This window comes from Gigantopelta aegis, chromosome 3 (genome assembly GCF_016097555.1).
Source record: "Gigantopelta aegis isolate Gae_Host chromosome 3, Gae_host_genome, whole genome shotgun sequence".
In the NCBI taxonomy this organism is placed as follows: domain Eukaryota; kingdom Metazoa; phylum Mollusca; class Gastropoda; order Neomphalida; family Peltospiridae; genus Gigantopelta; species Gigantopelta aegis.
Window position 1 is genome coordinate 96,001,796 of NC_054701.1, and position 10,953 is coordinate 96,012,748.

Sequence of the window (10,953 nt, forward strand, 5' to 3'; positions counted from 1 at the left end):
TTTTTTTATTGTTTGTTTGGGGTTGGGGGTTTTTAGGGGGGGGGGGGGTTTACAGAAGCGCCAAAACGTTTAAAGTCCGATATACATCACCCCACCCCCAACTCTGGTTTGACTCCCTTCTTGCCATGTTTACATGAAATCTAGATTCTCTCGCCAAAAATTTAAACAACATAATGTTCTAAAATGCAATTTTTTGCATTCTACAAGTAAATTAATTCCAGGGGCGTGTGCAGGAAATTTGGCAGGGGTGGGGGGTGGGGGGTCGCGAAGCCCGTGGCGGCGAATCCGGGTCGTTTTACGCCCTTATTCCTATTCGACCTCGAGTCGTTTCGTCCTCCATTACGAGTCGTTTCGCCCCTATTGACAACTACAATAAATTGCTCCTACCTTTATTTTTCGTTAGATTTTACCCACATTTTGTCAGACAGAAATCTTGAAAAAACAATTAGGCCCTACAATGACACGGATTCCACATACTAGATGATAACCATGTCACCTGTATCGACTTTGCTGAGATCGCATAGGGCAAAAAGCATGTAATTTTGTGCCGGCTGCCATTTTGACTTTTTATGGAATATTCTGCAAGAGGGGTGAAAGGATATGTCTTAATCTAACAACCGTTGAAGGTAATAAGGATTACATCTGTATGTGATTTTCTAAGGGGAACTCTTAGTTTGTACCAAAAACGAGTATATTCTCACAAAATCGTTTTAAAAAAGCACAAAATGCATCAGGCCCGTAGGAACTGGGATGGTGTGAGGGGAGGGGTTCTTTAAATTATTGCACATAATAACATATACATATAAATGGTGTTTATGGTTGATAAAGGGTTACAAATGGATAACCTATATCTGATTTGCAACGACCCTGTAAAGAGGGCGAAACGACCCGGTATGGGGGCGAAACGACACGGGGCGATCGGGAATAAGGACGAAACGACCTAATACCGTGGGGGGGGGGGGGGGTTGGGGGGATATGAAAATTTGTTTCGCCTTGAGCAGGAGGGGTTTCGACCTCCAACCCCCAACCCCACCCCCCACCCCCGCGCACGCGCCTGAATAATGGCAAATATTGCTAAATTGCCTATATGGCGATGCAATACTGAGATAACGGTAAAGTTTTCTTATTTACTTTTAATTTGTTTTCAATTCGCAAAGTAGGTTTGTTCCCAATAATAAAGAAAAGTACATATTGTTAAAACAAAATATATATTTTTTTTTTTTCTTCTTCTATATTTACCTATAATTCTTGCTAAAACCAGTTCGCATAACAATTTTAACATTCTTGAGTGACTTATGAAAACATATTTGAGATCAATTAAATTTTGTTTATTATATTACAAATAAAAATAAAGAGCAAAATTAAAGATTCTGTGTCAAAGTTGAAACTACAATATTTGGTTACTTTCACATGTATTGAGCTGTGTAAGAATTAACGGTTTTAACACGGAATGGTTTTCCGTTAATTGTGGTGTAAAGCAAGGTTGCTTACTTTTGCCAATTCTCTTCAATATGTACATTAACGATTTAGCCACATCCATTAAAGCTCCCGGAAAAGGGGTATTCATAGATTCTGAGACAATTTCTGTTTTACTCTATACCGATGATTTGGTGCTTTTAGTAGAGAATGAAACTGACTTGCAAGCTATGTTGAATTGTTTGAATATATGGTGTAAGAAAAACACAATGATGATTAATGGTGACAAATCGAATGTAATTCATTTTCGAAACAATTCGGTGGTTAAAACATCTACAGTGTTTACCTGTGGGGATAGTGTGTTGGACGTGGTTGATAGATATAAATACTTGGATTATTTTTAGATTTTAATGTCACTGCTAAAGCAGTCGCAATGTCAGCCAGCAGAGCACTGGGACTTGTAACAGCCAGATGTAAAGAAATGTGCCGTAGACAGTTTTTACCAAACTTTATAATGCAACTGTCTTACCAGTGATTACATATGGTGCAGCGATATGGGGAACTAGAGAGTACAGTGTTGTTAATAAAATATAAAATCGGGCGGCCAGATATTTCCTGGGTGTAGGAAAGTATACACCAAATGCTGCGGTAAACGGTGATATTGGTTGGCAGCACTTAATTGTGTCTCAGTAGAAAGCAGTTCTGGGAGGAGGCTCGTCAACATGAACCAGGACAGGTTAAACAGACACGTTTTTATCTGGGCTGAAAACCTATACAATCAAGACAATGTAAAAACTCAAACTACACAATACGCCTTTTCCTCAAGGAACTCAATATGAATCACTTATTTAAAACTGCAGTCCCTGGAATATTTTTATTATTTAAGCATTTAGAATAGATGATCCAGTTCTGTTTGGTATAATATGAAAGGTCCACCACATCGCTATAGTTTCGCAGTGCTCGCTTATCTACATTATCTAGGTCAACTACAAACTCAATGGCCAGCTATGATTTTCTTCATTTAGCGGGATGCCAGTAGAACTGGGACTTTACTTGATTTGCGCAGGCGCTGAGCTTCTCACGTGATTTTGAACAAATTTAACTGTCTTGATTAAGGGGTCGTCTCATATCTCCAAAACATATTTATATCCATAGAGGTATGGTACAACACCTTTCCAGGGTCGGTGGGGGATTTGCCTTGAAATTTTGATAGTGGTCAGTGGTTGGCATACGCGTTACATGTAAGGGGGTGTTAATAATTACATAACGCTTTAGGGGTAGAGGAAGAGGGTGTTGTGTTCGATTTACGTAACATTTATCAAGACTACATGTATATGTTATTTCTATTCATTACTTAGACCTAAAAAGGTGTTTTTTGGAAATGCGCGGTCGGTCTAGAATAAATCCCCACTGGCGGGCTCGTTCCAGCCAGTGCGCCATGACTGGTATATAAAAGCCGGTGGTATGTGCTATCCTGTCTGTGGGATGGTAAATATAAACGATCCCTTGCTAAAAAAAAAAAAAAAAAAAATCAAAAGGCGCATATGCAGGGATTTCAGCGGGGTTGGGGTTATAGACTGTGTTGAGCAAAGTTTATATATGGGGCGATACTCCCCCAGAAAATATATTTCAATTTTATTTTATTTTAGCTTGGGCAGGTAAGGGTTTCGACGCCCAATACCCGCCCCCTGCACCCGTTTCCTCTTAAATTAATATGCTCTAACATCAATGTCGTTAAACAAAACAAACTAACTTTACCCTTTCGAAACGAAAGAATATTTATTTGAATTTGCCAGGCGCTCAATCACGGATTTAGTGGGCCTTATTTCTCTAAATATGGATTATAAATGGAAATTACATTCATTTGGAATACCAAACCTAGTTATTGTATGATCCAAAACATTTTAATTGAACTACGATCGAGGGAATTCCATGACACGCTTTATTTTTAAAATTTGGAGGTCTTCTTGTGAAAAGTCATAAAAATATGGCAAAACAGACTCGTAGTGACAACCGTATAATATATTTTAGAATTTTATATAAACGACCACCGAGACTTGGCAAATGAGGGGCGGCTATATAATAAATCAAAATCTACTAAATCAAATGCGCACGAGTTATTAAAGCGTGCGCACGAAATATTAAAGCGTGCGCACGAAATATTAAAGCGTGCACACGAGTTATTAAAGCGTGAGCACGAGATATTAAAACGTGCGCATGAGTTATTAAAGATTACGCCCAAGCTTTGACGTCATTGAGAAATGGACAAACTTGGAGAGTTTCTGTTAAAAGATCGCGGCATTCCAGAAGAGGATGTACAACGAATGCGAGACAAGAAGGTACTAATAACGTGTTCTTATTGTTTGATAAATAATTTAACGTCTACAGTGCTTCAGCTATATCTATACACTGTATATAGTCGCATCTCCCGCCCCAAAAACTTCTCATTCTAGGCTACAGCTACGTTCAGTGACGAATAATCACACAGGTTGGGTAGGAATCGCTTAGCGATAGGTTTCAGTGAGTGAGTTAATGGCATTTAACGAATCTGTATCACTCTTTCTCTGTCACTCTGTGTGTGTCTTTGTGTCACTCTGTCTTTTTATATTTCACCCAATATGTGTCTCTCTCTGTCACTCTGTGTGTCTCACTTTATCTCACTCTGTCACTCGGTCTCTTTGTGTGTCACCCAGTATTTCTCTCTGTGTGTCACTCGCTGTATCTATCTCCCCCCCCCCCCCCTCTTTCTCTGTCACTGTGTGTGTCTCTCTGTCTGTCTCTCTCTCGCTCTCTCTGTCTCTCTCTCTCTCTCTCTGTCGCTGTGTCTCTCTGTGTCTGTCTGTCTCTCTTTCTCTCTCTCTTTCTTTCTCTCTCTCTCTCTCTCTCGCTGTCTCTCTGTCGCTGTCTGTCTGTCTGTCTGTCTGTCTGTCTCTCTCTCTCTCTCTCTCTCTCTCTCTCTCTCTCTCTCTCTCTCTCTCTCTCTCTCTCTCTCTCTCTCTCTCTCTCTTGCTTTGTTTCTCTCTTTCTGTAAACGGCGAATGATAATACATATTAGAACTTTCCAATAGAATTAATTAGTGGTGTACCGATGATCGATTATAATCGAAGATTGATCGGTTGTGGCTCTAGCGATGTGATGATCGAATATAATCGAAAATTGATCGGTTGTGGCTCTAGCGATGTGATGATCGAATATAATCGAAAATTGATCGGTTGTGGCTCTAGCGATGTGATGATCGAATATAATCGAAAATTGATCGGTTGTGGCTCTAGCGATGTGATGATCGAATATAATCGAAAATTGATCGGTTGTGGCTCTAGCGATGTGATGATCGATTATAATCGAAAATTGATCGGTTGTGGCTCTAGCGATGTGATGATCGAATATAATCGAAAATTGATCGGTTGTGGCTCTAGCGATGTGATGATCGATTATAATCGAAAATTGATCGGTTGTGGCTCTAGCGATGTGATGATCGATTATAATCGAAAATTGATCGGTTGTGGCTCTAGCGATGTGATGATCGAATATGAAATCCACAATCGATTGTCGCGGAAAACTTCTACAAACCTTTAAATCCAAATTTCATGCAACAGATCACTGCCCGAGTTTAAAAGTGTTTAAACGTAAAAATTACTGAATCGGACATTTTAGATGATGAACTACATTGCTATGTTAAAAAATCAACATGGTGAACATGGAAAGTAGTAAGTCTGATCCTTCCCAAGATCATATACATGTATATTCAAACCGATTATATAACAAAACGTGGATCGGTTGGTACAATCCGATTACATCCGATAATCGATGATGGAATTCTAACCGATTCCCATCACTAGGGCTAATTGCTCTTAGCAATATACACTTAAATGTAAGTGATAACACTGTCTTTCTCTTTTACAGTTTGACTGTTACAGTAGTGTCCTACACTTGCTGGATGATGAAGAACTGTCTGATTATTTGCCTTTATATGGAGATAGGCTTGCTGCAAAGAACTTTGCTCGTATTCAAGTAGGGGAATTAAATTCCGAAAAGGCAACGCGTAAAGTACATTTAAGAAATCTACGTGCAAAAATGCACAAACGATCACCAGCATCCGACGACGATGATCGTTATGGACCCTCTCCATCGACCAAGTGGACAGGAAACAAAAGTGCTTCAAAGACTACTAGGCGTGTGGAACTAGGATGGGTGCATTTGGATGAGTGTAATCATCAATACAAACAGGTTCGGTCAAAAACTGGGGGAGGAATACGACATTTCAAGGTGTCCAAAACTATTACAACTGTAGAACTTCTTGACATAGCTAAACAGCTGTTTTTCCTGGATGGCAAGTCCAGCAGAGGTCAAATGGATGAATTTAATATTAATATCAGAGACTTTAAGCACATGTACCAATGCACCAAAGTAAGATTGCTTCGCCTCTACATGAGTACATGTTGCAAAAAGGATTCACTGGACATAGCCGGTGGTTCATCTAATGATGAACTTCCAGCACTATCAGTTGCACCTTCATATGAAACCACAGAGGTAAAACTGCCAGCACTATCAATTGCACTTTCAGATGAGACTACATATATCAATAATATTATCGATGGTCCGATAGGAAACGAACATCCTTTAGAATCATCAGACATGCTTGAAAATAGCACCAGTGACGTTGACATTAATTTCCAACAATTTCCCAGTACCTCAAACGAAGAACTAGATGCTACATTGCCCTATTCTACAGAGCACATGGCAGGTAACACAATGAGACTTCATCGAGGCAACTGCCTCATGGAAATGATATCATATTTCAAGGACCCGACAGTACTTTCAACTGAAATCACTGCGATCATGATTCTTCCAAATGGCAACGAAGAATTGGGATATGGTGATGGAATGTTTAGAGATTGTCTGACGGAGTTCTGGACCGACTTTTATGAAAATTGTTGTGATGGCAATGAAATGAAAGTTCCTGTCATCAGGCATGATTTTCAGCACGAAGAATGGAAAGCAGTTAGCCGTATAATATACAAAGGATGGATTCAGGCAAACTATTTTCCAATCCACATGGTACCAAACGTTATAGAAACGGCTATGTTTGGTACGAGTACTACTGACCTCATAGATTCATTTCTGGACACTCTACCAGCAGAAGACAAGACTACTCTGAACATGGCGATGACCAGCTTCTCATCAGAGGATGTGAATGACCTGATAGAAGTTTTAGACAATTATAAATGCAGAACACATCCGACAAAAGACAATTTGAGGAAACTTGTACAGGAACTTGCCCACAAGGAACTCATTCAGAAACCTAAGTACATAATAGACTGCTGGTCAAAAGTCCTGGAAGACATGGGCAAGGTTCTCAGTCCCGAAGACTTACAGAAATTTTATGTGGAATTGGTACCAACTAATCGGAAAGTATGCAAGATACTTGTACCGCCGAATGTTATGTCTGAATCGGAGATGGAGACAGTGAACCACCTAAGACGATTTGTACGTGAAATGAGTCCATCTACATTAAAGCAATTCCTGAGATTCACAACGGGTTCAAATTTAATGCTGCAAACGCCCAATGTCATTACCATAACATTTGCCAAACGAACTGGACTTGGCCGATGCCCAGTGGCGCACACGTGTGGTCGAGTTTTAGAACTCCCTACAGAATATGAAAGGTACACAGGCTTTCGTTCTGAATTTAACAACTTGTTGTCAAGTGGTGTTTGGATCATGGACATTGCGTAGATAGTAGTAAGGTGGATGTATGGCAGATTAACTCCTCCGAGCAAGTGAACGAATGGTTGCTTTTTAGAACTGATGCAATGCACAGATGTCGAGTTTAGATTTATGTTTTAGATAGTTTTACACAAGGGTCTGGTTTAGACCAATACAACCATGATAATCATAATTAATTATCTTTTTTTTATATATATAACTGGGTGCTTTCCAGAATTGATGCGTTCTTTATTATTCAAATATTTGTACAACTTACAGTTTGAAGGCACGTTGCTTTAGTAGCCGATATATAAATTACGATTATGCATGCACAAATAAGCAATTATCATTTAGCTTTCACAGTTTCAGTAGTTTATTAATGTTTTGCGATTCCTAGTTTGTTACAGAAATGTCAATGCTGCAGGTATGTGCACTGTGAAATCGTTTTTTTACCCCTGAATACTATATTGAACGCCTAACACTTTGAAAATTAACAATATAACAAATTAATATTTGAACAAGTTTTATTATTATTTGTTTTAGATAGAGCTGAATGCTTAGTTGGAAATTTGTCCACCATTGGGTTTTTTTTTTTTTTTTTTTTTCGTTGTATTTATTTTGTGAAAATATGTTTCTGTGAAAATATGTTTACATTTATGTACAGTTCTACAAAAGAAATGTTCATTGAATAAAGATGTATTAGAAACACCTAATTTATTCATGGACACATACATGTTTGTCACAGTGAATCCTCCGATCGCGATGTGAAATATCTTCTTGTTCCTATCAGCTTAACTCACTCACAATATGCTAGCCGTCAGCAAGCTACATATCCAGATCTCGTCTGATTCCGTAGTCTGAAATACAGGTTGGAAGCCTCGTATGCATCAACAGGAAGTGCCAGTCCGTATTCTTCCATATACATTAATCCAAGCTCGTTCACTTCTTCATCACAAAGTGGCATATTATCCATAAATGTACATTCAATCGAACATGCTTCTAGTCGGTCCAGCTCCACCTCACATAGGTAATTTCGTGTGTTGTAGATCTCTGGTACGGAGTAGAGTATGGAAGGTCGACCCCCAGCAACATACCTTGACGGTTGTATGCGATGAGCATTCCATACTTTCTTAGTCTCTAGGAGATCTTCCTGTATAAACATACACATTTTCTCGTTAATATTTAATTAAATAATATTTATTTGTCACGTACGCACGAACGAACATTGGCTGCGGATAGAATCTTAATATCAAAGGGAGGTAATACCACGATTTGCATTCTTACATATAGGGTAAATGGCTAGTATTCATTTTACTAACTAAAGCTTACAGTGTATAGTAGGACACTATTTAAAGTGAACTAAATTGAAATTATAGTGAAGCAGAGGATGCTGTGACGGGAAAACCATATTAACGCATTATATAACGGAGTGCATGTGAACGGAGTTACCTAATATACAAGAACTATTAATAGCAGCCCATATATCAATCTACTTAAAGTTTAATATGATCTTGTTTCCGCTACGTTCCAAACTAAGATTTACGGGAGTCTACAATATTCCTATAGATTATGAGTCCATAATATATTGTTCTTATCCGATAAATAAGTAAGCATCCTCGGAAACACATGGCCCTTAACTACTAAACATCCGCCAATGAGGTGAGTTTATCTAAACCTCCGTTCTGCAGCGAACGCGATGTTGTGTGGTTTAAAAAATTAATATAAACCAGCCAAAGCCCGTGTTATTTAACGTGGGCGGGTTTTTTCACTCTCATGTCATGTCCACAATGCAGTCCAGTTTTGAAACTTAAGAGGAGCTATCTGATTGGCTGACCTTTTAATATTTATTCATCCTGGAGCAAAATGGTCCGTATTACCTAGGGCCTTTGGTCATGTCTTTCAGAGGATGGGACATAAGCTGAACTGCTTATTTATTCCATAGTCTAGACCACCTCTTAGCGTTATATTGCCTCAGACTTCACCGAAGATCAATGGGACAAAGACCACAAGATGTTTTTAGATCTTTGTGTTGGTAAATGGTAGAAACAAACCAAGAGTTAATTTTAATTCAATTGAATATGCATCATAATGTTAAGTGACTGTATAACACACTTATGCATAGTTATTATGATTGACTTGCTGGTAAGTATAGTACCTTGATAATATGTAGAAAACAAAATTGGATTAGGCTTTTGTCCAAGAAATCTCCAGAGAAGTAACCATCGTTTTTTATGTCTTGAAACAACGACATCCAAAACTGAACATTCTGTCGCCTTAGCATTCCCCACCAGCATTCTATTCTTTGGTTGTGTTGACTTGTTCCAGTAAGGTAACATGGGTAACGATATGGTGCCGTTTCACTGAGAAACTGCTGCATGTGGCAACTCTAACGTTTTCTGTACCCATGTCTGTTCGTACACACACCGGCCGTCCCTTCAACTTTCGACATGCTTCCACAAAATACCCAGCAATAACACGTGGATCGCTGTTGTTTTTGGCAGCCTCCAGCCATATTATCTTTCTAGAGAACCCGTCAATGCAGCCATTGATACAAATTCCATATGGTGACAGTTTGTCGTAGGAATCAATGTGCCACATGAAGTTTGGTCCCCTACTAGAGTACACACGCCGTCGTATACGACGCGCTGATCGAAGCTGAACACCAGCAGGGTCCAGTACTGCCAGCAATGACCGTACTGTTTCTTGTTTCACGACCACCGATAACCATGCCTCTGTCCTGATAGTCCAAGTTGGTTTCTAATAAAGTCGATGACAAGGACGATTTGACTGTATTCTTTTCTCCGAAAGTGTGAAAGGTCTCTCAATAATCGCTTCAAATGGCGAACCGAAAGTACAATGCCATGATTTTTTAGCGAGAACATATGTTATATCCACATAAGTGAAACCGAGACTGAAGTATCCTCGAATGAGATCGCATCTTCTTTCCATATTATCCACCCTCTATACCTGCTGGATTATTCAATAGCTCATCTTTTTAATACTGCACGTGCATGTGTACCAAAAATGCGTACAATAACAACTTTAATAACTCGTGCGTACGCTTTAATATCTCGTGCGCACGCTTTAATAAGTCGTGCGCACGCTTTAATAACTCGTGCGCACGCTTTAATACCTCGTGCGCACGCTTTAAAAAAAAAAATTCTATGTCCCTTCAACGCCGTGCTAAAATGTATATATTTTCAGATAATATTTTGTTAGAGCGCCTTTAAATTTGTATTATTTATACTTTTATATGGTTAAAAAATGATGTTCTACTTTAACTTGACGTCAAGCCCCTTTTTTATTGTCTTAATTTTTTATATTATGTAATAATTATTTGGTGTGGGTATATATATAAAATTATATTAATATACTATATATAGATTTTATTTAAGGTATTATTTTAATGTCAGTCTCTCGTAGTTCCGTAGGGAGTGGCTTGTGCACTTTTATTCCTGTATTTTTTTTTTTTTTAATGTTTTTAAACCTGTGTACACATGGTGAGACTTAAATAAAAATATATGTTGGTCTATCTGTCTGTCAAAGTTGAAACTACATATACAATATTTGGTTATTTTGACATTTATTTGTAATAAATAACTACAAATTAATCGATCCCACTCATAATCTTTCCATAATTAACTCTAGAATAATATATATTTTAAAAGTCTTGTAGTGAACAAGATGGGTTTTTCACTGGCCTCGGTGCTGTCGTGGTTAAGCCATCAGACATAAGGCTTATAAGACATAACTTTGAATGTGTACTCATAAAACAGTGACGTCATTAGTTAATGTGTGTGACATACTATCAAGATTCCCCCTAATGTCTC

The 10,953-nt window shown here is 38.5% G+C and overlaps 1 protein-coding gene across 1 annotated transcript; it reads right to left on the reverse strand.

Moving 5' to 3' along the window:
- Nucleotides 1-7,940: 7,940 nt before the first annotated feature.
- Nucleotides 7,941-9,721, reverse strand: LOC121368960. The gene is made up of 2 exons (XM_041493730.1): nt 9,548-9,721; nt 7,941-8,273 (listed from the first exon to the last, which is right to left on the reverse strand). Exons 1-2 carry the CDS (start codon nt 9,719-9,721, stop codon nt 7,941-7,943), a joined length of 507 nt encoding a protein of 168 aa, XP_041349664.1.
- Nucleotides 9,722-10,953: the final 1,232 nt, after the last annotated feature.

What these genes read in the sequence shown, in the direction of transcription:
- LOC121368960 (XM_041493730.1), bottom strand. Translation starts at nt 9,721, where the DNA reads ATGTGGCACATTGATTCCTACGACAAACTGTCACCATATGGAATTTGT. An exon ending in GAAAGTTGAAGGGACGGCCG is followed by an intron (nt 8,274 to 9,547) that starts GTGTGTGTACGA and finishes ATGTTTATACAG; the next exon opens with GAAGATCTCCTAGAGACTAA.